This window comes from Caretta caretta, chromosome 21 (assembly GCF_965140235.1).
Source record: "Caretta caretta isolate rCarCar2 chromosome 21, rCarCar1.hap1, whole genome shotgun sequence".
In the NCBI taxonomy this organism is placed as follows: domain Eukaryota; kingdom Metazoa; phylum Chordata; order Testudines; family Cheloniidae; genus Caretta; species Caretta caretta.
This window is the reverse complement of record NC_134226.1, coordinates 8,418,337-8,445,443: the sequence shown is the minus strand read 5'-3', so window position 1 is coordinate 8,445,443 and position 27,107 is coordinate 8,418,337. Positions and strand designations below refer to the sequence as shown.

General features: G+C 42.9%; 1 protein-coding gene across 6 annotated transcripts; it reads left to right on the top strand.

The window, feature by feature from the left end:
• ZC3H11A (zinc finger CCCH-type containing 11A) lies at positions 1 to 27,107 on the top strand. 6 transcript variants are annotated; one of them, XM_048826315.2, is made up of 18 exons: positions 1 to 127; positions 7,895 to 7,947; positions 8,432 to 8,619; positions 9,875 to 9,994; positions 10,744 to 10,867; positions 11,706 to 11,909; positions 12,623 to 12,739; positions 13,838 to 13,918; positions 14,535 to 14,645; positions 15,800 to 15,862; positions 17,890 to 17,982; positions 18,142 to 18,207; positions 18,757 to 19,278; positions 20,689 to 20,768; positions 21,337 to 21,661; positions 22,702 to 22,871; positions 23,349 to 23,416; positions 24,851 to 27,107. In XM_048826315.2, the coding sequence occupies exons 3-18, from the start codon at positions 8,566 to 8,568 to the stop codon at positions 25,107 to 25,109; spliced, it is 2,457 nt and encodes an 818-aa protein (XP_048682272.1). In that variant the 5' UTR covers positions 1 to 127; positions 7,895 to 7,947; positions 8,432 to 8,565; the 3' UTR covers positions 25,110 to 27,107. The 6 variants fall into 6 exon arrangements, with proteins under 6 accessions (XP_048682272.1, XP_048682271.1, XP_048682273.1 ...); XM_048826314.2 differs by having other exon boundaries at positions 14 to 146; XM_048826316.2 differs by lacking the exon at positions 1 to 127 and having other exon boundaries at positions 685 to 7,947; positions 13,838 to 13,915.

The window sequence follows — 27,107 nt, the reverse complement described above, 5'->3', positions numbered from 1 at the left end:
GTTGGTGTTGGGTGCCATCTTTGAGGCTGGCAGCGGCAGCGACGGCGGCGGCGGGTGGCCCGAGCTGTGCCCCCGGCCCGGAGACAGAGGCGCCAGCGGAGCGGAGGCGACCGCTCCTTGGGATTCGGTAAAGTCCCCGCTCGCCGGTAACTAGAGCCCGTTAATCGAACCCGGGCCGGGGGCGGCCCCTCACCAGCCCCCGGGGCTGAGGCCGGGCCCCCCCTGCTCCCCGGCCCCGGGGAGCCTCCCCTGGCCGCCCCCTCCGCGCCTTTTCCTTCCCCGGGCCCAGGCCCCGCGCCCTGGGCCTGCACGGGGAGGAGGGGTCCCCTCGCTAGCCAGCCCGCGGCGGGGGAGCAGGGCCCCCCGAGAGAGCCGCTGGAGGGGGGAGCCGGCCTCCCGCCCCCACGGCCTGGGGCCAAGCGCCCTAGAGAGCCGCGGCGGGGGGGCCCCGACGCAGGGGTAAATCCACCCCCGCCCTGGAAAAGAGGGAGAGTCGGGGGAGACCGCCCCCACTTCCGGCTGAAATTGACGGATCCCTGGGTCCAGCTCCTGGGGCAGCCCTTAGGGAAAGCTGCAGAGGGAGTTTCCTCCTCTTCCCTCCTGTGCCAGGCCCCCTGGGACTGCCAGGGCTCTGTCCCTCTCCTGCCTTGGGCACGGTAGGTTTTGAGTGAAGAATATTCCCCCCCCCCCCCCCCCCCCCGCTTCCCATCCCCAAACGCCCTGTGGCCTCCTGGGATAGGAGAGTCCCTGGGTCAGCCCCAGATGTCAAGTGGAGCAAAGAGAAGATTCCAGTGCAGGTGGCTCCCTTTAGAACAAAAAGGTCTTCAGAGTTGAAAGGCCGTGCTTCCCGTTTCTGGTGGGACTGACAAGGAGCCTGCCATCAAGTCATAATTTTGCGGGCTGCACACAGCAGTGCCCCCAAAGGGATTGAAATCAGGATCTAAACTAACTCTGGATGCACCCAGTAGCTGACTTAAATTCTTCTTTAGCTCGTTTAAAAACAAAACAAAACAAAAAACACAAAATCAGATTATTGGTGATATTGGCCTTGGCTGTCTAAAACCAACCAAACCACAAAGCCCTTCCCATCAGCTTTGATTTTTAATTGAGAATGAAAATACGAAAATAGTGCCTCATACCATACCGATCAGTATGTGGACTCGGAAAATCATTCCCAAAACTGGTGCTTTGGGGTGCACGAGTGCACATTGCACTCGGGGATTGAGCTGTGCACCTTATTTTCAGAATAGACTGCTGTGTTATTTGATTATAAAAATGAAATATCCTGGGAAGAGTTAATTTTGAAACAAGGGAACTTGGAACTACCGCTATGGCATGCAATTAAGTTGGATGTGTATACAACCAGTTAGGCTTAATAGATGGTACTAAATTTGGGGCTGGATACCTGAGCATTTCAGGAAAAAGTTGGTGTAGAGGTACTTCCTTCTGTCCCTTTTCCTCTTAAAATAGTACCCGTTCAAGCAACTGGTTCAAGAGGAAGTTGACTGCTACAGACACTCAAGAAAAGATCACTTAAGTGGGCGGCAAGATCAGTTGTCAATATTTCCATGGTAAAATTACTCTCAGTTCTGGCATAAATTTTGGAAATAGAGAATGAGTGCATATTCTTTCAGTGTGCCAGTCTCCCCTGTCTCCCCCAGCAGTAGATGCAGCATTTTTAATAGTGCGGGCAGTCTGGAATTTATTCCCAGTGCCCATTCTGGCACTGACGATGATGATAAGGTGGTGGCAGAAGGGGTGGAGCAACCTGCCAAACATAAAGGAAAGAAGGGGTTGCGGACTAAGGGAAAGCCACGCCATAAAAAACTGGTGCTGTCTAAAAAGTTTGTTAAAGATCTGGGACCGGCAGGTGCTGCAGCTGCAGTAGTCATACCTGGTGCTTCTGAGCAAGATGGAGAGAGCTTCTTTATCGAGAGCAATACAGTAAGACGTGTTCTATTGCCTGGTACGAGAGCAAAGACTTCCATCGTGTGGAACTTCTTCCACGTTGATCCCCAGTACCCCTGTCGTGCCATCTGCAGCCTCTGTAAAAAAAGCGTGAGCCGTGGCAAGCCAGGCACCCACCTTGGCACGTCGACGCTTCAGCGGCATCTCCAAGCAAAGCATTCTGTGTACTGGGCCATGGCTAATAAAATAAGTGCTACTGGTGGAAGCAGCGCAGGGGAGGAGGAATATGCCTTTAATGTGCCTGTGTCCCCAATCTCCCCTGACAGCAGATTTAGCAGTTTGAGCAGCAATGGGAGTTTGGAATATATTCCCAGTGTTCACTTTCACAGCGACAGTGTGGAAGAGGCACTGAGCCAGTTTTCCAGCAAAAAAAGAAGAAAGAAAGGACTGCAGGTTCATGAGTTATACCCAGAAAAGCCAGAACTTTCCAAAAAATTTGCCAAAGATGTGGGTCCCACAGGTGCAACGACCGCAGCCAGTGCAGCCGCAGCAATAGTCGTTTCTGGTGCATCTGGAGAAGACAGAGAGAGTTTTCTCATTGAAAGCAATACGGTCAAACGCGTCCTGATGCCAGGAACCAGGACCAAGACATCAGCCGTCTGGAACTTCTTCTACATTGATCCTCAGTATACCTGCAGGGCGGTTTGTAATGTCTGTAAAAAGAGTGTCAGCCGAGGCAGGCCAGGCACTCACCTGGGCACGTCCACGCTGCAACGGCATCTGCAGGCCATGCATCCTGTACACTGGGCCATGGCCAGCCAATGGAATGGCACTATTGGTAACGGTGTAGATGAGGAAACAGTAGAGGATTTTTCTGTTGGTCCTAGGGAGATGGACTTGTCACTTCTCTGTCCCAGAAGCTTTTCAGGCTATTTCTCGTCTCGGAGGGATAAACTTACAGCCAGTTACAGTTTAACATCTCAAGGCCTGGGTGTCCATGCGCCAACTTTATCTCCTAAGCCAGTGCTTGGTAAAAGAAAGGTCATAAGTCCCAACTTTGGGACTCCGCAAGACTCTCAAACATCCGCTACTGAGAAGAAAATTAAATACCACGAAATTCCAGTTGCACAGCAGATAAATAGGGCTATTACAGAATTGATTATTGAGGATATGCAACCCTACTCATTTTTTTCTACCCCTGCTTTTCAGAGATTCATGAAGATAGTGGCACCAGGCTATCAGCTGCCTTCTAGAACTTACTTTTCCACAAAGGCTGTGCCCCGGTTATACAATGTTGTGAGAGAAAAGGTTTTCATGGCTCTGGAGAAAGCTGAGTGCAAAAAAGTTCACTTAACCATTGACATGTGGACCCATGAACCAACCACGGACTATCTGACAGTGATGGCACATTGGGTGTCTTTTGAAATGCTGTTGTCTTCCTCTCACAGTGCCAGCAAAACTCCCAGTTGTAGGAAGCAGGCAGCTCTTTGTGTAACTGGCTTTGCTAAAGATTATGCAGCAGCCAGTATTTTACAAGAACTAAATTACCAAATCGGTGTGTGGCTTTCCCCCAATTCCCTCACCCCTGGCTTCATAGTTTCTGACAACACTGCCAATGTTGTGCATGCAGTGAGAGATGGAGACTTTACCCAAGTGCCATGCTTTATTCATTGTTTAAGTTTAGTAATTCAGGACTTCCTCTGTGAGCACAAAAGCACGAGGAGCATGTTAGTAGCTGCTCGAGAGATTTGCCATCATTTTAATCATTCTGTCAAGGCCCGTCAAATTTTGCAGGAGTTCCAGCATGCAAACCATCTTCCGCAGCACAACTTGAAGCAGGAGATAGCCACCCAGTGGACCTCCACCTTTTATATGCTGAGGCGACTTTTAGAGCAGCAGAAGGCAGTGCATGACTATTCCATGCAACACCATGTGGGGAGGGTGGATGGGGTCATCCTCACCTCATTTCAGTGGTGTCTGATGGCTCACGTGTGTGATATCCTTGAGCCGTTTGAAGAAGCCACTCAGGAAGTGAGCATGTGCACTGCAGGTCTTAGTCATGTACTGCCATTAGTTCGCCGCCTGCTTTTGACTCTGCAGAACATGCGAAAAGACTTTCAAATCAAAGGTGCCACTGTAGCTCTCGGGCTGGTGGATGACTTGTCTCTAAGGCTCGAAACTGACTCCCGACTGAGCGCTGTGCTCAGTTCTGAGCATTGTATCTTGGCCACTTTATTAGATCCCTGCTTTAAAGACAATTTAGAAGAATTCCTTCCTCAAGGTACTGACTTGATAAGCTATAAACAGATCCTTATTGAAGTAGTATCTGAGTATATGTGCACTTCGGTGGAGGGTTGCTCCTTGGAAGCTACAGAACTATCAGGCCATTCATCCCTTATAGGAACCGATCCTTGTGCTCTTCACCGTAAGGAAGATTACTCTGGTTCAAATCCCTTCAGTGGCTTCTCTTCGAGTGGTGCAGCTTTAATAGGCAAGAAGAGGCTGTTGTGCCCATCAGCTGCAGCAGTAGTAGAAGAGTACTTTCAAGATGAGTCTTCAGGGCTAACAGTTAAAGATGACCCCCTGACTTACTGGCAGGGGAAACTGAGAAGATGGCCTGCATTAACCCGAGTAGCTATTCAGTATCTCAGCTGCCCACCCTGTAGTCTGCACTCTGAATGTGTCTTCAGCACAGCCAGACACCTCGTTTCAGAACACTCTGCTAGTCCAGGTTTTGACAATATTGAACAGTTAATGTTCCTTAAAATGAACTTAAAAACTATTAATTATGACTATTCCACTCTGGCCTTGGGCTTTGACACAGAGGATGAGATCACTCAGAATAGCGAGGATGAGATGTTTTAGCCAGTGTTGGCAGCTTCAGTTTGTTCCGCGCTCTGGACCATTTGAAGTGCTGGGACTTGTGCTGCTATGTACTGTTCTTGTACGGTTGTTAATATCTAGCACTTCTTGTGCTTTCCATCTTAAGAGCATTTTACAACATCCTCCAAATGCCCCCATGAAGTAGGTAAATTAAGCATTATGTCCATTTTGTAGACCAGAAAACTGACACCTGACTTAGTGCGAAAAGTGGGATTAAAATTTGATCTTGTGTTCAGATTGTCCTAATCACATTGTCCTAATAAACACCACCTAGGTTTTTTAATATAAATATTAATGAAAATATTTTTTTTAAATAAAAATAAATATACAAAAACAGGTCAATAATAAAGAGAGAGCAAAATAGGATTCATGCTTTAAAATCATAAAGAGCACGAGGTAGGTGTTTGTAGTTGATAAGCATGGTGCTGGCAGCACTCACTGAATAGTGCTCCTTAATGATACCTATTAAGGTATAAAGATGTTCCCTCTCTGGACTTCTCTCCCCCATAACCCCAGCATACTGTTGAAAGGCCATGGACTAATGCTGGCTGGCTAACTGAAAAGATGGATGAGTGACTTGCATAGTTTTTCAGTGTTGAGAAAGACAGGGCTCTAAAATGAACTGGGCAAATGTTTACTGTACTCTTGTCTTCCTTTAGTGAGGGTGAAGTGTGTGACCCCCGCCTTTTATTTCTTCTCACTGGTCTCGAATGATTGTTTTGATATAACTAAGCTCCTGTACAAAATGAAATTACAATGCAAACCACAGCTCAATCTCAATGTGAACACCAGTGTAATTCTCGGGATTTGATTGGCTTTGAAGTTCTTAATCAATTTCTGATGCAAGCTTGCTGAGTGCGCCAGAGTTGTTCACTTATTTTAAGCTTTAAGGGGTTAGCTCAGTTGATTTTCTGTAATATTTAAATTGCTGTTCTGACTAAAGTTGTTTAAAACTTTTTTTTTTTTTAATTTTTTTAAAGTCTAGTTTCTGTGTTAACATTTTTTCATTGTGGTGCTTGTATAGAACTGAGAGACCTGAGTTGCTTAGTAGTATAATTTCAGTGAGGCTAATTCAAACCCTGGACTGTGTGCAAAGTACTAAGTATGTGCCAAAGTATGGAAGGTAATATGCAAATGCATTGAAAGAAATAATCAAAAATAGCACGTTATCAGACAGACCAGGAGGCATTGTCTGTTACTTGCCAAGAAATAAGTTTTGGTTTATGTGGAGGCATTTCACACTTTGAAATTGCATTGAATTCTGGAGGATATTAGTGAAAGTGAATATGGCAAAACTTCCCTGTATCTAATGTATGTTAATTGCACACTGAGGGAACATTAGTGTAGTTAGATACAGGTAGACAAAAGTTACCTGGGATACAAAATCCAGTTGTAAAGGCAACAAAAGTCAAAAGTGAGTAATTATTTAGATACTAAGGGAAGGACAGAGATTGATTCTTACCTTTTTTTAATTCCCCTTGTTAAGAGTTTAAAACTGATAACTAATACAAGAACCCAACATTTCCTCTCATTATTTTAGATTTATGGAAACTCCCTCTCTTTTCTCCCCTCTCTTCTTCCCCACCCCCCCCCACCCCCAAAAAAAATCCTGGAAAAATTCACTAGTGCATGAGAATAAAAGGTCTGATCTTTTATTATTAATTTGTAAGAACTATTTCATTCAATTTCTTCTAAGGTAGAATTGGAAGAGAATTACCAGAGAAATGTTTCAGTGTTTTTAATGTAGGCAGTGTTGTTGAAGTCGTGTCAGTCCCAGGATATTAGAGAGACAAAGTGGGTGAGGTCATATCTTTTATTGGACCAAATTCTCTCACCAACAGAAGCTGGTCCAAGAAAAGACATTACCTCACCCACCTTGTGTCCCTCAGCACTTTTAATGACACAGGAACTGGAATCTCTTACGTTTAGATCTAATGGTCAAAAAGGCAGGTTTTATGGCATTCAGTAAAAATAAGAAAACTGAAATGTCTCATTTCACAGTGAAATTAAACTGTTTGTGGTAACTGGAAACACCTTTAGGCTCCTTATGGTGTCAAAGTCATTGGCTGCTAAGAATTGGACCCAAGCCATCCTTTCAGACCTTTGCCATCTCACAGCGATGGATAATGGTGGATATATGTACCAGGGAACAGTATATGGTCACAAACCAGTAGTATTTGAAAAAATCAAATAAATTAAAATTGGCTTCCAAAAATCAAAATTAAAATATTTCCAAATTGTGTCTCATGCAGCTGTGCCTCTTCAAAACTGAGCGTTTCCCTGCTTCTTACAGCTTGCTGTATTCTAGAACTGCTGTGTTTCTGCACTTGATTGCAACTTTAAATATCTGATCAGAGCTACAAGTTGTTCTTTACAATATGGATATCAGACTATGCATACTTTGTATAAATATGGATATACTGTATGCATGTACATACATGTGTATATTTATGTGCCCAATCCAAACTTGCCCATATTATAAAGCATTGGCCTGAAAGTGTATTTGTGACACTTTTTATAACCCCTCAATTTTTGCTGTTTCCCCCAAATTGAGACACTTTATGATGCATTTATGATGTCACTTAAGTGACAAATAGCCCAAATATATCATTTTTATTACCACGTTTGAATATATTGGTGTGTGTGTATAAACACATTTGTATATATGTATATACATATGTATGTTTATACATACAAGTATGTTTTTGCTATACAGGTAATAAAGATGGGGGAAGGTTTTTGTGTTTTCTTAATAGGTGAAGAAATCTTGAAGACCAGAAATTGGAACTTATTGAGTTTTAAATTAAAAAAAAAAAAAAATTTAAACTGTCCGGCTGTGGAAGATGGATCTTCATTTTTGCAGCCACTTTGACTCACAAGTTCATCTTTAAATGAACTGTTTTTTGAAGAGCTAACTAACCCTCGCTGTCTCCAGTCTGACAGAGAGTATTTGAATGGACTTGCTTCCTCCAGTAGTTGTAAGATGTTTAAAAGCACAGCCTGTGTCTGAATTGTGGATGAGATTTCCTTGGCAATGTGAGGAGAAAATTCTTTCTATCCCTTTATTATTAATTCACGGATTGAGTGTTGGTTCGGCCTACAGGAGAAATTAATTGGAAGTCTTTGAAGACCAACGTTCTTGCCGAGGTTATCCAGGTATGTTAAGCTATAGATGTCTAATTTCCCCTTGGTATAGCGTAGGGGTGGGGAGGGAGGGCTCATAACTGAAGCTGTATTTTTTTTTTTAAGAGACTATTACTTATAACAATAGTTAATCATCCAGAGATATTTCCCAGACACAATTCATTCCTTCAGAGGTAGGCCTCCCATCCTGCACTTACCTCTGTATGGAGCACAGTTTGTTCTATGTGAATAAAACTTTTTAATGTCAATAAGGACATAGAAAAATCATTATTTTATTTTAAACCACAGAGAAAACTCATGATTTGAAAGTACTTCAGAACTGGAGTTTTTTTTGTTTTGTTTTTTTGGAACTGATCGGTTTCAAGGTAGTCAAGTTAACACTGTCCCTTCAAACTCATTAAATGGCATTGGTGCAAGAAAGAGGGAAAGTTACTTGTCACTTGATGATGATCTGATTTTTTTATTTTAAAATTCCCCTCAAACCATCTTCTCCAAGGTTACTTTTTAAAGAAGATTTCACTGATCACGTCTGAAGAAGAACGGGTGAAGCCCATTTTCACTAAGAGAGGAAGAAGTCTGTGCGGAGCAATAACCCTGATAACTTAAGCTTGTTCTAACAATCTGTCCAGCATGTCTAAACAAGGAGATGATTGCTACTTCTATTTCTATTCCACGTGTACCAAGGTAAGACAACTGAAATGAACAGAGTTTCTCAGATAATTTAATACATGTCTCATAGTTAGATTTGAAAGTAGAATCTATCCTGAAATGTCCTAGCTGGTTTCATATCCTGTTTTCCAGTCTTGTTTTATTACACCTAGCCATCTGTTATGGAAAGCAATAAATTTCAAGGTAGAAAAATAATGCAAGGTCATCTGTGTAGAGAATTAATCTTTACCCCTCCTCCTGTTTTTATCAAGCAGTAATACTGATTAACACTTTTCAAACAGTTGGTTGCTAATCCCTACGAATTGCTTGTGATGTTGGCATTAACTCCTTGTAAAGATAGGTAAATCGAGACATGGAATTGAAGCAACTTGCCCAAGCTGTGGAGGGAGTCAATGTCAGTGATGGATTGGAACTCGAGCGCCTGACTCCTTCAGTCAGCTAAACCATTCTGCTTCTCTTTAGAGCTAACTATTGCTTATTGGGCCCAATGAACCAGCTATGAAAAAAAAATCCATATCCTATTGTGTCTACTCTGTATGCTGTTTCATTGTTAAATAAATAAGATCCAGAAGTTATAGACCTGACTAAGGCCAATGAACAGATGCAGAAACATTTGTGCCTTTTTTTGTGGCAGGAGGGGAGTTTCTATTTTTGCAATGGCATGCCGTTTTTCAAGAGCTGCAGGCATCGTGCTTGACCCACTCCATGTTGATTGCTGCCTAATTTTTGAATTTCTTAATGTGGCACAAATAGCTCAATTTAAAATTTAACACTAATAACTATAGCTCTTAAGGATGATACAGTAAACAGAATTCTATCAAGTGTAAATGCAACAGTAAGATGGTTGAGGTTGGCTGTAGGGAATAGGGATGTAGATGTTAATCATTTTTGTGTGTTGTTTTTTTTTTATGAAGTGGTTATTGATTTATCTTGTTCTTGTATCGCATCCACAGTATATCCTGACTTGTTTCATCGTGGCCACCTCTAAAGTGTTTGTCTGATGTTAAGACAGTGGTTTAAAATAATGTCAGGAAGGACCTTTCAAAATGTTTCCATAGAATTAATTATTTCTGCCTTCCTGAGAATGCACATCTCATCCATTGCTCCGTTTCTTCTTCTTGATTCATCTGCCTTTCCATTCCCCCACACTAGGATCAGTTCAGTCACTGAGCCTTTTTCCTTCAGTCAGAAAGTCCCACTTTTACAGCTGTCTTTGTTCCTGGGTTTTTCAGATTGCAACCTCTTATTTGCTTTTGTCCCATTTGCATAGGGGGATGGTTGTCCCTTTCGTCACTGTGAAGCTGCACTCGGAAACGAGACTGTCTGCACACTCTGGCAGGAAGGGCGCTGCTTCAGGAGTATTTGCAGGTTTAGGCATATGGAGATTGATGTAAGTGTTCATTTTGCAAGTACGTTTTCAGACCGTGCTTTTTATCTGGTGCTTGTAATTTGCTTTGAATTGGAGTGATAATTTACAGTAGCAAGCAAAGAGCATAGAGTGGGTTCGCTTTTACGTATCAGTTTTGCCTGCTCTAAGCAACACTGGCCTCCACTGATCAAAGTAAAGGGATGAATTTTAAGAAAATTTAAGCTTGTTAGAAAACAACTCCTTGCTGTGATACCTACTAGACACTGGAATAGTCTCTTCAGTGGAAGTGGCAGTAGTCACATTGGTTGTATTACTTAAAATTGCGGTGGCCCTAGCACTCGGGAATAATCCTGCACTGGCCCTTTGGGAGATGAACTAGATGTGATTAATGTGTCTCTTCCATCTCTGACTTCTCCAGTTTTCTACACAGTTTTTGTCGGGGGCTAGGATAGGCTGGAAAGCGGAGAAAGGAAAGAGGAAGTGTAGTGACAAACAGATGCAAAATTGTCATTTTCATAGTTTTTGTAAAGATTGTATATGTGCCCAGAGCACTAGATTGGATTTTTGTTTCAGTTATGAAGTGATGTCCTAATGGTATATTGAAATATTTTATCTTTATGACATGTTTGACCTGTGAACTGAAGTCATAATATTGCATTGTGATTGTTCTGTGAGAGTTCTATGCCACTTGGATGCCATCTGATAACTGCATGACTCTGTAGCTTTTCCAAGGTGACTTTAATGTGGGTCTTTGTTTTGTCTGTCTGAAGAAAAAACGCAGTGAGATCCCTTGCTACTGGGAGAACCAGCCAGTTGGCTGTAAGAAATTAAATTGCGCTTTCCATCACAACAAGGGACGCTACGTTGATGGACTCTTTCTACCTCCAAGCAAAAGTGAGTTGTTTCATTTTTCTCCTTTGGCAATTCTTCCCAAATCCCTGAAGGCTTGTAGAATTGACCTCTCGACTTTTACTTGCACAGATATTTCCGAGTGCTCCTGCTATTGGTAGTTGAAAAACAAAGGCAGCTCAATTGTTCATGGTAGAAATTAAAATCTGTAATGGTTTCAAATGGAACACTGGTCTGACCTAAAATGTCAAAAATACTTATTTAAAAACCAATGTCGAGACCACTGCATCAAATATTACATTATTTGCTTTATTAAAAAACAAATACTGTCTCTTGAGGTCGATATTAAAACTTGTTGGCCCAATAGTCAAAGTATCCCCCACCTTGGTCAGTTTTTCTTTGTGAGACAAGAAGCCTTGATATTATCAAAATATGAAGTAAATTTGTTACTTATATAGCAGCATCGGTGCTGTACAACAGGTGACTTGTACCAGCCAGCTGCTGATCCTGAGCACAAGAAATGGGCCTCCAGCTGTAGTCAAGGCTGAAATGAATAGCAGTGGAGATTTCACCCAATTTTTTTATGCTTAGCTGCTTCTCTCCCTTTTTTATTAATATTTTCCTTCTGTTTTAGGCTACCCTCATCTCACTCAACCTTTCAATAGGTGCGAAGAGATATAGCTTTGTGGGGCTGTAAAAATAATAGCCAAACATCCATGCGCTCTCACCTGGCATAGCCATACTGAGCGGAGTCTCTTCTCTCATAGTGAAGGAAAGTTCAGCATGGCTGGAAGTTTATATGCATTGAGATTTTGAAGTGAATGAAGCGTTGGATTCAAGGTTTTAAATAGGCAATTTACAGGTGTTTCTACTGTTCTTCTAGCTGTGTTGCCAAGTATGACTGAGTGTGTAGAAGAGGAGGTGAAGGTGACCCAGATCTCGCTGCAGCAGAATAAACTGTCTGTCCAGTCCAACCCCTCCCCCCAGCTGCGGGGGGTGATGAAAGTGGAAAACTCTGAAAACGTCCCCAGCCCCACTCATCCTCCAGTCGTAATCAATGCTGCAGATGATGATGAAGATGATGATGGTGAGCAGATTTTAGCTCCTATATTTAAATAAATACATACAGCACTGATGCATTTGCTATGTCCTAGTAATCAACCTTCAGTTTACATGGTCAGTCCTGTGGTGTTTCTAGTCTAGCATTCTGCACTGGGCTATGGCCAATACCTGGAATATTGAAGGAAAGCTTTTCTAAACTCTTGTTGTACAAGGAAACAGGAAGGGAATTTCATCCTTAAGCACCATTCCCCTTATAGGCAATCTAGAAAGTAGCCTTGTCGAGCGATTAAGAGCTAGGAACTGAGTCACGAGACCTAGATCTTAGTTCTGACATGGCCATACTTGGGCAAGTCGCTTAGGCCAACTTTTTTTAAGTGGCCACTGTTTGAAGTCAGAGGGAGCTGTTGGGTGCTCAAGTTGAGCACCCAAAAACCCTGGCCATTTTGGCCTTAACCTCCCAATACCTCCACTTTTGCATAATGAAGAGAGTACTCACCCCTTAGATGAAATGTGCTGCGTAAGTGCATGGTCTGATATCTGAAAACACGAGATTTGGTTATTAGTTATTTGTATTACCATTGCACCTAGAAGCCCCAGTCATAAACCATGACTCCATTGTGCCAGCTGCTGTATGCAACCAGAACAAAAAGGTTCCTGGTTTCCCTGCCCCAAAGTGCACACAGTCTTGTCCAATTCCTGATGCTAATTGTGTGTGAACTAACATTTTGTCCCTTTCAGATCAGCTTTCTGAAGAAGGAGATGAAACTAAAACACCTGTTCAGCAGCCAGCTACAGAAACCCATAATGGATTGCGGATAATTTCTACTCGGAAATCCAGTGCTAATTCAAAACAAGGTATTTAATGTTTATATTGCAGGAGCTCCTGAAGGTCACAGCCAGGTTGGCTCTTGGACCCCATTGTGTTAGGCGTTGGTCAAATGTAATAAATGACCAGCCCTGTGGTTTGCCTGGCAAAATCCTTAATTCTAGCTATTGGCTGAGCTCCTTAGTAAGGTGATCCTTGGGTATCAGCCACTCTTCTGCGGTCACAAACAGGATAGCTCAGTCAATGCTTAGCTCATTCTTTTTTCAAATGCTTTTGGTTTATGTTGAGCAATCCCAGAAGCCATTTAAACAGGCAATGATAGCGTGACTTTTCAGGTTACCTTTTTAAAAATTCATCTTGGTAATCAATGCTTACATTAAATCTTGCTAGCTTTAGGAGCATATGGAGTGGTCCATGAGTTAACATGTAGGTCATCAGGCTAGACCACCTTATGTTGACTGGGTAACTCCACTGATTTCAGTGGAGTTATTCCTGATTTACACCAGTGTAAGATGGCGGAAGATCACTCCCTAAATCTTTAAATTACCATGCAGGTGTAGTTTTGAGGTTCTTACTCCTTAAACAGACATCACCAAGGAAGTTCTGTAGGGAAAGGGGGTATTTGTATGGTCATGCGGTAGCATCTTCTGACAGCTGAAGAAGTATACTGCAGCTAGTTCAGAAAGCCGTATATTGTGGAAGAACAGTGAGGTGAGGGGTGGAAATGGGAACACAGAATGCCTCTGGAAGGTGAGCATCTCTGTGACTTAGCTGTCACAGGAGACCAAAAGGGAGTTCAAAGCCTGGATTTCCCCACACTGTTTAAAAAAACAAACAAACAAAACTCTCTTAAAAGTAAGCCAAGTGACTAATAGCGCAGATGTTGGTAATTCTTAAAAATGCAGCTTCTGCTCTTTTGTGAGACCAAGCAACCTACAAACTATCCCAAATTCTGTGGCCATGAACATAAGGTTGTTTTTTTTTCTTTCGTGTCTGTTTTTTCGTGATTTTTTTTTTTTAATTTATTTTTTGGAAAAAGCAGTAAATGCTAAGAAGCTTGGTCTGTATTCATAGATATGCACCATTGCTTTTACGTTTTGGGTTCATTCACACTTCTGCATTTTCAGATAACAGTTTGAATTTTGGAATAAAAACACTTGAAGAAATCAAGTCCAAAAAAATGAAGGAAAAATCACAAAAACAAGGTGGTGAGTTACTCTCCCTCCCTCCCAAATTCAGTGGCCCTCCTGTTTCAAGAGAGAGAACAGTTTTTCCTGCATGGGAAATGCACAAGTTGACTTGCAGGGTTTTTTGGTTGGGATAATCTGTTGGGATAATTTTTACTTTCAGAAAAAATGGCTTAAAAATAGTTCAGGTGTTAAAAGCAGAATCCAGATGGCACAAGCTCTCTCGTATTAGTCAGGCCCTCTAAAGCAGGGAGTAAAGTCCAAATGAGAAGGGTACAAGAATATACTCTTATGCTGTTGTGCATTATGTATCTCTCCCCCCTGAAGCATCTGGATAGCTGGCCAAGCGTAGGCTAGGACTATTCTGTGCAGTCTTTTGTATTTACTCTTCTCTTTTGGCCCAGATATGCAACTGACTGAGTGTGAGGTCTGTTCATAAAGGTGTTTTTACACACCCTCAATTGCATGATCTGAGCCTTGATTTCAATTTGCATATAAAGTTTTTGTTGAAGTGATTTAAAATCAGTTTGCTGGGAATAAAGTAACTCTTGTCTGTTTTTCCTCATGTGGAAAGGGAGTGGCTTTTTATAAACTTTTTTCCCCGCTAACTTAATATATTTTTGTTTGCTCTGATCAGAAGGCCCCTCTGGAGTTTCCGTTTATCCACTCCAATCCCAGACCATTCCTGGTCCGGAAAAGGAAAACCTACGGACGGTGATCAGGACTGTAACCTTATCTGCAAAGCAAGGTGATGATAACTACTGCCTGCTTCCCTGGTTCCATTTTAGTGGTTCCTTAGACTGTAGTGTCGGTCCAGATGTCCTTGCTTTCTCTGGCCAACATGGTATTCATCTGCTACTGATGGTGCCGAAAGGTGTTTGAAGACTTTATTTAAAGCTTCAAAACTCATGGTTTTCTCCTGAGGGAAGAGTCCCTGGATATATCGAAAACCTCTGACAGTGCTGGTACTCAGTGAAGCATATAGATTTCTGATTTTTGCATCAGGACATTCAGCATCTGGGCATCACCATTAAAGGGTTACAGAGAAGTGCTCGAGCTAACCATAACAAGCCAGTGTTACCAAATGTGACCATGATGCTGCAAACACTTGAACATGTGCTTGACTTTACTCCCAACGGGTCTGCTGCTGTGAGTAGAGCTACATATGTGCTCAACTATTTGCAGAATCAGGACAAGTGTTTGCACAAGGATATAGCTGCAGAACAGAATAGCAAAAGGAGAGAGAAATGAATGGGTGCAAACAGGAGACAACTGGAGAACCAATGAAAGGAAGCAGCCACAGAGAAGCTCTGTGGCACTGGCGGGGGGGTCAGCACTAAACAAGCAGAGAAGGGCGTGGGTGGGAGGAGAGTGCGTTCATGAGGTAGTCTGGAGTAAGACAATGCGAGGTTCCATTTTTTTTCAGAGAGAGACTCGCTGCTGTTTGATAGTTGGTTATCCTAGTAAGGAATAAATCCTCAAAGTGTCTTGTAGACTAGAACCCGAATATGGAAGTTGTGCTCCCAAGAGGCATTTTGCTTGCTTCTAAGAGTAAAACTTAACTTTGTGAATACTTCTACTGTAGGAGAACCTCCCTAACCAGCACAGTATGTAACTTGCACACTTGTTATCAGAGCCTTAATAGCAGAAAGCTGAAGCAAGATCTCATTCTATGATTTTTACGAAGTATACTACAGTACACTTACTAGTAAGTTTCCAAATTGTAATTCTCAAAATGTTTTATGATGCAATATTATTGCATTTTTGTTTCCTCGCTAATAGGCAAAATCTCATGATTTACAATAGGAGTCTATCACTTGTGTAAACTGGCGAGATTATTTTGTATCTATATATGTCTAGTGCTTTTTCCAAATTAAAGATGCTTATGTTTCACTGTTCAAGGTGAGGAGCCTCTAATTCGATTGAGTCTCTCGGAGAGACTGGGAAAACGGAAACCCTCCATAGGTAAGAACTCATAGGATAGAGAAATAATGCTGGCTAGAGTCAGCTTCCTCTGCATAGCTCTTGTAATGCACTTAAGTTGAAATCTGCAACACCCATCTGCCATTACAGCTGTAAGGCTCCATGCAGCTCTGCTAATGTGGTTCAAAAAAATATTTTATAGAACAAAATAAAGGTATAGGAATTTAGTTTCAGGAAAAAATGAATATGTATGAGACTCATTACCCGTTACCTGAATGCTAGTCTGTAACAGGGTGGCAGTTTCTACAGCCCTGCATAAGGTTGCAGACTAATTACTGCTGTGACTCATGCTGACAGGTGGGTCCTTAACTCCAACCAGGTTGGAAAGGGGATGGAGTGTCTCTCTGGAAAACGGAGAACAAGGGACTGGGACAGGTGAGGATTTGCAGGGAAACCCTAGGAACAGCCAAACTTGAAGAGAAAGCTTTTAGGATAAGGTTTATAGTTAGATATTTATCTGAGCAACCCTCAAGAAGGGGAATTTTTTGACACTATGCAATGTGTATACTCTGAAGCAGTGTGGGTACTCTAGCTGCTTACATACTCTGCTTCTTTAACTTAAGTCAGAAGCCATCAAGTCATCTATTTGGTAATTCCTGAGCTTGTGGCTTCTTGTATGTTTTACCAGAGAGATACGGTGTCTCCAAAACACCAAAGCAGATATATCGCATTCACATATCCCCCAGGCTTGTGCAAATGTATTGTTCTAGTGCCCTTCTCCTTAAAGACGTCTGCGTTTCAGGTACTGTAGGACAGCGTTTCTCAAATGCAGCCAATGTGGCTACATGCAGCCACCAGGGGCTTTTCTTATGACCACAGCCTCCTGGGCAGTGACTGGCGATGGGGGTGGGGTGCAAAGCAGTGGTCCCTCCCCCAGGGCCATCAGCAGGGGTTTGGCACTATCCCCCCTGGAGCCACAAACGCCAGAGGAACAGGCAGCCGGTGTGAGTTCCCCACCTTCCATGGGGCAGTGAGGCTTGGGGTTCAGCCCTGAGGTGGCGGGCGGCAGGCTCCAGTCATGGGGCTTTGGGCTCCGGCCCTGGACCCTGGCTGCAGGTGCCAGCCCTCGGCTCACCACCCCCCTACATCACTCCTGGCCCCCACTGCCTCCCCTGCCCCCTACCATTGCCCCTGGTCCCCACTGTCTCCCTACCCACCTCTTATCCAGGGCTTACTGGCTGAGTAAGTCTGCTGTGAAAATTTATATTTGTATGTTTGTTAATATCACTTTTCACAGACCCCCAGCTAGCTAGTAAGTCTGCTGTGGAAATTGATATTAACAAATATACAGATATTACCTTTTTCAGCAGCAGACTTACTAGCTAACAAGTCTTTTTAAAAAAGCAAACAAAAAGCAAAAGAAACAACAACAACAAAAGACAAGAATGCGCAAAACACCTTATTTGTGTTTCTATTCTGTTTAGGTCCAATAAAGAATAGAGACAACTGTACATTGTTTTTAATTATTGAGTCTGCAAAAAACCTCTATATACATAAACTACAATGACTTGAACATGTATATGTTCATATTTATTTGTTTTTCCTAAAGTTAAGTATTTTAGGAAAAATTGTCAGAACGCCCCCCCAGCAAAATTGGTGGCCGAACTCTGAGGTCACCAAAAATGTATTATGAGAACCCCTATAAGTTTGTGAAGTGCTTTAGAACTTTCTACCCTGAGAGTCCCCGTCTTGATTTGGCAGTTGCTTCATAAGGGAGTTTCTCAGAGAGCCTCTTACCCTCCTGACATCCTTATCTTCTGCTGCTTGGGTTTCAAAATGCTTCTTCCACTGAGAACCATTGTGCTATTTGGAAGCTACAACTTCGAAGTAGAAATAGCAGATATTAGCAGCTGGAAGATAAAAACAGAAAAAATTAAACTCTGTGAAAGGTAAAGAGAGGAGAGCTTCTAGGCGACTCCCCTGTCTTCAAGTCCTCCGATGGACAAGCTCTTGTTAATATGTTCAGATATTAGCTGTTGACTTTATTTCCACCATGTTTGGCTTTACAGATGAAAGTGGCCCTCCATTGAAGCGTAGCCTTGCTGAAAGGCTTGGAAAGAAGCTTGAATCTCTGGAGAAGACTGACAAAGCACCAAAGAGAGGTACTGCTGCTTAAAAAATCCTTGGGTTTGTTACATACAGACTTCCCTTTTGGTTCTTTGTATGTTAGAAGAAGCCTCTCAAGATAACTTTGAATTTCCTGGAACCATGTGAGAGACAAAGGAGCAGCCCACCTAACTGCTTTGTGTTTGTTCTTGCAGTTCAAGTCCCCAAATCTCTTAAGGAGAGGCTAGGATTGCCAGCTGAGCAGGCTAGCACGGAGACAGGTAACAGCTGTTTGCTAAAGCTGATGCTTCCCTTTTTCTTGGACCTGCCATTTCTCAGCAATCTACATTACCCTTCTCGTAGCCATTAGAACTCCTGTATCTGCCAGCGTGAGAGTTCTGGCTCTTGACAGCCAATTTGTTTCCACTTGTGCCTCAGCAAGCTTCTCTCACCTGTCTATAAGCAGAAGAGTTTGAAACGTGCTTGGAGACAAGTGAAATAGAAATTGGAAACCAAGAGATGGGATTGGAAATGCCAGTGGAGGTACAAGGTAGTGGTAGAATGGGGCAAATCTACCTCTGTGCTGCAGTCATCGCAGTAGTAATGGATTGTTTACAGAAAAGGGATCAGAGTGTGCCCTACAATTTGATATACATGCTTCCCTAAACCACCTTCACAAGTATAGGTTATGATTTGGTTTCCTTTCTCTTTGACACACTGAAAATGACAGTTTTTTGGGGGGCCCTAAATGGCTACTTAATTTTTTTTTCAATGCGCAGGTCAGTCTTCTCTTTAAATGTTTTGGGTTTTTCCTCTTTTGGTAACAACAGAGGGAGCTGCAAAACAAGCAGGTGAGATCCGTGTGAAAACACTAGAGGAAATCCGTCTTGAGAAAGCCAGCCAGAAACGGGGAGAACCTCAAACCAAACCCAAGACTGAAGAGTCTTGTAGAACAGAAGATCCTAATCCAAGGGTGAGACCCTCCCCAACAATTCGAATCAAAACCTTTTCTGAGGTCCTGGCTGAGAAAAAAAACAGGCAGTTGGGGGAGGAAGAGCAGCTAAAAATGGAGGAAAAGCTAAAAGCGGAGGAAAACCCTACGAAGCCGAAGACTGAGAGTGAGACCAAGAAGCAGGACACCACAGCTCCATCTATAGCCAGCAAAGGGCAGCTGGAGCAGTCCACAGGCAAAGCCATGTCAATAGGGGAGGTGCGCATTAAAACATTGGAGGAGATCAAGCAGGAGAAAGCCCTGAGGATGCAGCAGAGTGGAGAGAACACCCTAAATACGCCACCGCAACCTGAGCTTACTCCCATCGGCAGGAGATTACTGCGCATTACAAAGCTGACAGGTAACAAATGCTTTGGCTATTCCCATAGTACAGCAGGTTTCCCTGTCTTTGCTAGTATTTTCAGTTGACTCAGAATTCACTCACTCCACTACATATTACAGCTAGAAGACTGTCAAAGTCAAAAGTTAGGAAGTGCCAGAATCAGGATTGCCCATATCAACCTTACTTGCTGCTTTGTACATATGTAATTAAAGACTGTCATGCATATCACTTGTTATGTCTTCTATGGGGCTCCTGCCTCATTCAGTGAATGCGTAGTTATTTAACGTGGAGGACAAAATGCAATATTGAATGTGTGGCCTCAGGCCTCACACGCGGTACTGAATACAAAATTCATTCCCTCCTGGGAGTTTCTGTGATCCTCTCAAAATAATATTGGAGTCAGTGTTTCATGAACATTAATGTTCATGTTTCAGAGTAACAGCCGTGTTAGTCTGTATTCGCAAAAAGAAAAGGAGTACTTGTGGCACCTTAGAGACTAACCAATTTATTTGAGCATGAGCTTTCGTGAGCTCATGCTCAAATAAATTGGTTAGTCTCTAAGGTGCCACAAGTACTCCTTTTATTAATGTTCATGATCTTCACAACACCTTTGTGAGGTAGGGAGGTGTGTTTGTGTGGTTTTTTGGGTTTTTTTTACAGCAGGGGAACTGAGGCACAGAAAGAGATTAAGGCCAAAATTGTCCACTAATTTTGGGTGCCCAACTTGAAATATCTAGGACTTGCTTTTTTTTTTTTTTTTTGGAACACAACCACTTTGCATGTTCAAAGCACAATTCCACTGATGTCTGAGTGTTCAGCATTTTTGTGTCTCAAACCACAGGTGTCTCGTATTGGGCACGCAGAAAATGGGGAACACACAATTAGTAGCCAGCTGTTAACACTAGTTTGAGTGAGGTGCCCAGCATCACACAGGAACTCTGTGGCAGAGGCAGGCATAGAATCCAGTTTACTAGGCCAGCATTCAACCACCTAACCATGAGACCATTCCTTTTTCATCCTACTGTCCTCTGCCTCATTCACTATACACTTTCCAACCTCTGCAACAAATAAGGCAGGGGTCCTACAGACAACAGCCTCATTCATTCGTTCCCTGCGTACAATACATCATGTACACTGTACAAAGCGTCTTTCAGATGTAACATTAAATGGGGATCTGTTTGGGTCATCTCAGTGCTTGGTCAGCTGGAAATAAAAGTTCTCTGGTGTGTAGCGCAACCCAAACCTCATGATTACAGTGTGTACAACTGAATGGAAGATTGCAGAGCTCAAGCTGCAGCCAAATTCTTCGTCTATTAAACTGGTGCGTTTGCCCCAAAAGGTTGGAAACCAATAGTGTGAAATGCTATTCAGGAGATCTGTGGTGTTTCAACTCTTGGAATTAACATGTGGGTTTGGGATGTTTTAAAGCACCTGGAAGAGAAGAAAAGAAGTTGGTGGAGTCAAGCGTTCCGCCCCTCAGTGTTGGCCCAGCAGACAAGGCTGCAGAGGTGAGTCCCTGGAGAATATAGGAATCACTATGTGTCAAAAGTAATATTCACATTCTGTTTACCAGCACGACTTGGCACATACCTCCGATACAATGGGGGTGTCTATATATTTCTGCACCGAAGTGCTGGAGATTAATCCAGAGTCCTGTCTTCTGTGATAGCATTTCAAGACAACATTTCAATGATCAAATGGCTTTGAATTTCTTGCTATTTAAACTTAGCAATGAATAAGAAGCCAGGACTTTGTAATCAGAGGTAATCTGTCTGAGGGCAACACTGGCAACTTGTGTTTCCCTTGGGCTCCTACTAAGAATGGAATAGATTTCAGCTAGAGTCTTTTGCTTTGATCAGGGGACAACCCATGCTGGGACTTGTAGCCTCTGTGGGCTGCACTTCTGTAGTAAAGGTGAGGGTGTTTGTGAACCTTGATGTAGGTTGCCAAAAGGCAGCTGACTGATATTAGGGTGGTGCGGAGCTCAGAGTCCTCTCCAGAGGAATTGCTGATTAGGTTTTTGTTATGAAGTCTCCCTAGATTTGTCTCATCTTGTTCCTCGCTTATTTTCTCTAGTTTTCAGATGAGAGTGCAAGCAACTCTATGGCTCAAATGAAGAGTTCTGAAGAAATCCTGAGGGAGAAGCGGCAGCTGAAGCCACGGCAGAAGGAGACGCTCCAGAAGGAAATACCTGCTGTGTCGTCCCCTGGAGAAGAAACAATTGAAGAGAAGAGCCCAGTGGCTGGAAGTCCTGAATCCACAGTGACACCTGGGGCAACTCGTCGGCTGACAAAGAGACTGACTGTGAAAGCAGAGGAAGCCGTGATGGAAAGTCCAGGAACGGAGGGTTCAGTACTGCCAGTGAAACAAGCAGCTCAGTCTCTGGAGCGAAAGGCTAAAGGTGAATGTCATTTTGTGTGGTATTTTCTGTAGCAGGGATTTAACTTTAAGGACCGATCACTTAATCGGTTCCCAAAATCACTCAGTTATTTTGCTCAATATTGTCAGGGAAAGATGACCAGTGTCGTCGTCTTTAGACTTTTCTCATCGCCACAAGTGCAGCACAGTATGATGCATATTTCGTTCGGTTGGCAAAATGGCCAGCCGTGAGTCAGAAGAATGGAGTAGTAAAAGGAAACGCTGCCAGTCTGGAGTTAGATGCATTGGCACAGTAGTGTAACAAGTTGTGCAGATCCTTGCTGTGGGTGGGAGAGGAAGCCTACACAGAATGTGCCTGTTCTGTTTCCTCCCAGCTCCAGCCCGTGTTAACCCTTTCCTCTTCGAGAGCCCTAAATAACTAGAAAATGGCTTTCATTTGTAAACACTGAAATTTCAGGAAAGTTACCGTAGAAAAGTGGTGGTGTTGCTTAGGATCTCGATGCTGTCCAGATTTTCTCTCTATTCTCCCCTTCATTTCTGATTGGTTTACTAATTCATTCCTGACTGTTGGGTAGTGTTGCTCAACGGCTCCTACATTCCACCCCAAAGATGACTGTGTTAATGGAGGTGAAGGAATTTCTCTGGAATGTGTTAGAGCTGATAAGATGAGACGCTGTAAGTCTGTTAGCATTTTTACAGATTGCTGACTACATAAGAACATAACGGCCATACTGGATCAGACCAAAGGTCCATCTAGCCCAGTATCCTGTCTTCCGACAGTGGCCAATGCCAGGTGCCCCAGAGGGAATGAACAGTCTCTGGCAAACAGAGACTAGGGACAGCAGTCCTGCCCATCCTGGCTAATAGCCATTGATGGACCTATCCTCCATGAATTTATCTAGTTCTTTTTTGAATACATGTATTTGAACTACCTGCCAAAGGGTTAATTGGGGGTTACCAGGTGCTGTGCCTTATACTCATTGCTGGCTTTACAGAGGAGGAAGGAAACTGCAACAATCCTAGGAACCAATCAGCTTCCGTTCTTTTCCTTTTATGTTCCAGCCAAACCCAAGGTGAATGTGAAGCCATCAGGCGTAAAAACGATCTCCCCTGCAAAGCAGGCCCTGAAACGTAAGGTGGCTGAAAGTCATCCTTCTGCCATAGCAGCTGTGAAACCACTAAGCACCACCAGCAGTGACTTGAAGGAGCTCCCGGCTAAAAAAGCAGCTATGGTAAGGAAACTGGCTTACAAGCTGGACAGCCTATGGTGAAACCTGAACAGAAGTGTTTCACCCTGCCCCTAAGAGAGGATAGATATAGGGATGTCTTATCTCTCTTATGCAGTTCTGTCCAGATCTGAGTCCCTTACCATACCATGGGATGATTTTGATGTATCTTCCTCCATCTTTTATTAGATGAGTACCAGCACTTCTATAATGTTCTTAGTTAGATGCCTTCTCAGTGGACTGAACTACGTACCACTTACATGCATTCCAGAGTGGCTAGTCAACTACTGCTGAAGACTTCAGGCCCTTGATAGGCATCGAGTTTTATGCTTGCTTTGTCTGGGAAGGCCCAAATTTGTTTTGGCCTGGAGCTCAGGGATGATATGGCTGTGCAAGGATGGGACAGGCATTATGCTGGAGAAAGGAAAACTGCTGAGAAATATTTTACTTTTGTACCTTAACTTTCACCTTGCTTTTTCCCAGACTACTGTTCTAGCCCTGCCAGAGGATAGTCCGGCCACTGTACCAGAGAGAGCAAAATCCAGAGACAGGTAATGTCTGCAACTTACTCCTGTTAGAAAAGGTTTTTGTCACTGGGGTTTCAGGAAACTTCAGTACAGTGTCTGCCTGACACATTTGGGAAGATGAGTTTGAGGTCATCAATGTTAAAATATACCTGTTAAGCGGTGCAACATACCCTGCTTTAATTTTCTAACTATTTAGCAGACTCTCCTTTGGATTATCTTTTAAAACATTTGAGTTGTTTTTGTTAATGTCAGTGAATTGGCATCACTTGCAATAGCATCTTTCTGGATTCCTGTGAGTCCTGAAAGAGGCGAGGGTGGCGTAGAAGTGGGATGAAGATAGGGGAAGACTTTCCTGCTGGCTCCTCCTCAAATACTAACTAGTGGCTGGCATTCTCTGTGACCAAATGCATGTCTCAGCAGAAGGCTCTGTAAGAGAAGAGGGATATTAGGTGAAGAAAATAACGCAGAGCTGGGTGAGACAAGTTTCTGCAGCACCTGGCCGAATCAGGGCTGACTAAAATCCACTGCTGTCAGCTTCTTAGTGTCAAGAGCACCAAATTCGTCCAAACGTGTGATGGAAAAAGTAAATAGTTGATATCCATTTTAACAAACAGTTCACAAAATTTATCCATTCACATTTTTATAGTCAGTTTAGTAAATTAGTGTAAGTGTATTGTCTTTGGAGGCAGAGCATTTGGGGATCTAGCAAAAAGATTGGTTTAATTCTCATGGTTGTGTCTAGGTCCCTAAACTAAGCCTGGATTTGTGCTGGACATGGCCCACCTTGATTACCATGCACATTGTAGGGAGAGTGGTCACTTTGGATGAGCTATTACCAGCAGGAGAGTGAGTTTGTGTGTGTGTTTTTTGGAGGGGGGTGAGGGGGTGAGAGAACCTGGATTTGTGCTGGAAATGGCCCACCTTGATTATCATGCACATTGTGTAGAGAGTTGTCACTTTGGATGGGCTATTACCAGCAGGAGAGTGAGTTTGTGTGTGGGGGGGTGGAGGGTGAGAAAACCTGGATTTGTGTTGGAAATGGCCCAACTTGATGATCACTTTAGATAAACTATTACCAGGAGGACAGTGGAGTGGGAGGAGGTATTGTTTTATGATCTCTGTGTGTATATAAAGTCTGCTGCAGTTTCCACGGTATGCATCCGATGAAGTGAGCTGTAGCTCACGAAAGCTCATGCTCAAATAAATTGGTTAGTCTCTAAGGTGCCACAAGTACTCCTTTTCTTCTTGCGAATACAGACTAACACGGCTGTTACTCTGTAAACTGAGAATGTACCTGTAATATTATGTTGGACTCGGGGACAGCCACTGCTTAGTTACACAGCAATTCCAAAGGATTGGAGGTGTGGGGGGGGTAACACTGCAGTAAGATAGGGTGTTTGGCAAAATAGATATTTTCAATTAAGGAATGTCTAATTGCTCTCTTTCTCTTCTCCCAAGCCCTGAGCTCCACATAGGAAGCCAAGCAGCCTCTGTGGCTCAATCAGAGATGACAAGCCCAACCTCTTCACAGGCAGCAGTAAAGACCCGCAGGCTGAGTTCCAACGCAGCTGGGAAAGCACCCTTGTCCGTAGAAGATGACTTTGAGAAGCTGATTTGGGAAATCTCTGGAGGCAAACTGGAAGCAGAGATTGATCTGGATGCAGGAAAAGATGAGGATGACCTCCTGCTTGAACTATCTGAAATGATTGACAGCTGAACCAGACTTATACTTATCTTTTAAAACAAAAAACATTTTAAACTCTATTTTGTTGGATACCCAAGATAAACCTTTTTCTTCTATATGAGGCTTTGCCACAAGTCTTCAAGTACACTTGAACTGGTAGAAATTGGCAATATCTGCACTCAATTGTCGTTAATTTCCCTGCCCGTAAGAGTTAACCTGTATACCCATCCTGTTACCATACGTGGCTATTTTGAATATGTGAAGACAAAGCACTTCACAGTTTCAGGCCAGAATGATCCTGGAGCCCATCTATAAAGCCTGGGGGTATAAACTTCTTCCACTGATTCAAGGCTGTGAAGGCTTTAAAAAAAAAAAAAAAAAACGTTTTTCTCAGCAAGGTGTGCAAAACTCAGTGAGTGTGTTTCAAAGCTTTCTTTTGCTTTGTTTTCTTGAATGGCCTCGAATTACTATGTCAACTCTTGAGTTGTATTTGTCCTTATCTTCTTGTTTTAAGATTCTAGGTGAAAATTAATGAAAAGGATAATTACTACAGTAATGTGGGCCAAACGTACTGCCAAAGGTGCGGGATTGGGTTAGTCCATCCAGCCTTACTTCCTTTTACTTATCAGGGACAATACAATATCAGTATGGAAAGCAGCAGCATACAGTACATGAAGACTGCCTTTCTCCCTTTGAATCCTACTGTACTAAATCTTGAGGGGTTGGTACTTTTTGTTGACTGAATAAGGTCCTGGGGCAAGTGGTGTAAGCCCTCATGGTCTGCTGCACATCAGTAAATTGAAAATGGGTCTTAAAAGTGCCTCTCATTTCCACGAATCTCTTCCTTCTTCTGCTGACTTTTCTTCTACTGGAAAGCAGTAGCTGCTGGCACTGATGGGAAAACACTTTCAGCTTTCTTTGAACCCCAATTCGCTGTATAGGCTTGTCTGATTTGATGTAGCACTATGCTGGAATTCAGCCAATAAGAAGCATTTGTCAAGTCAGGCAAGTCCTAGAAAAGTGTTCTACAGCGGTCAGAGCAAACTCTGTGTCCTCTCCTGTCCTGTGGATACCTTTCTTTCTTCTCACCCTTCATTTCTCTATAATTCCATCCTCCTCCTCCTCTGCCTGAACTAATCATTTAGGAAGTACATACCTGGGGTTGGGATGTTAGGAAAACTAGTCCTCTGTGCTTGACAGTCCATTTGCCTGAACTGTGTACATGGAATCTTGCTGTGACCCCGCAGTAAACGGTTGAGATTGGGGTGTATTGTGTTTCCCATCACCTATGTTCATTTTGACCATGAGTTTTTTTATTTTATTTTTTTTAATTTTCTTAAACTTTCAACAAGCTAGTCCCTTCTGACTTTGAGCTGTGAGGATATAGGTGTGGCAAGCTTCTGCTGCTGGCAGGCTTAAAAAAAAAGTTTAATTGTATTGTAAATATTTTGTCTTTGGAAGAAAACACGTACATGATTTGGTAATCCACTGTGATGTCTTAGTTCTTATAGGGAAGATTTGAACCAAAACCAATTTTTAAATTAAAAAGCCCACTCCTGAAAAAACTGCTGTTATAGTTCTAGGAGGGACACCACGCAGGAAGCTTCATCCCGAAGAAGCTGAAAAGCAACAACCCTCCATCCTGCTGAAGGACTTTTCACAATGAGACTTCAGGTTGCTTGTGCACAAATGGAAGCAACTTTCAGAGAGAGAGAGAGAGAGATGTATGAGAGATTGTGATCTAAAAAAAATTTTCCCTGCTGCTTCTTATCTCGCTGTGTTTAAGCAGAATATTCTGTTCCATTGTCAGCTTTGTTCACTTCCTTCTCTGGATGAGAAGTCCTGTCTACGAAGGCCGAATTTTGTGTATGCCATTACTTCTGTAAATATTTTATTCTCTCATTTTCTATTTAGTTTGTATTTAAAGCATTGTCTTACATGTAATCTGAATCATACATGTTCACCATGAGTTGGGCTGTTCATGAAAAACATTACTCTTGTTTTTAAATAAAGCTGATGTAGGAAGTCTTA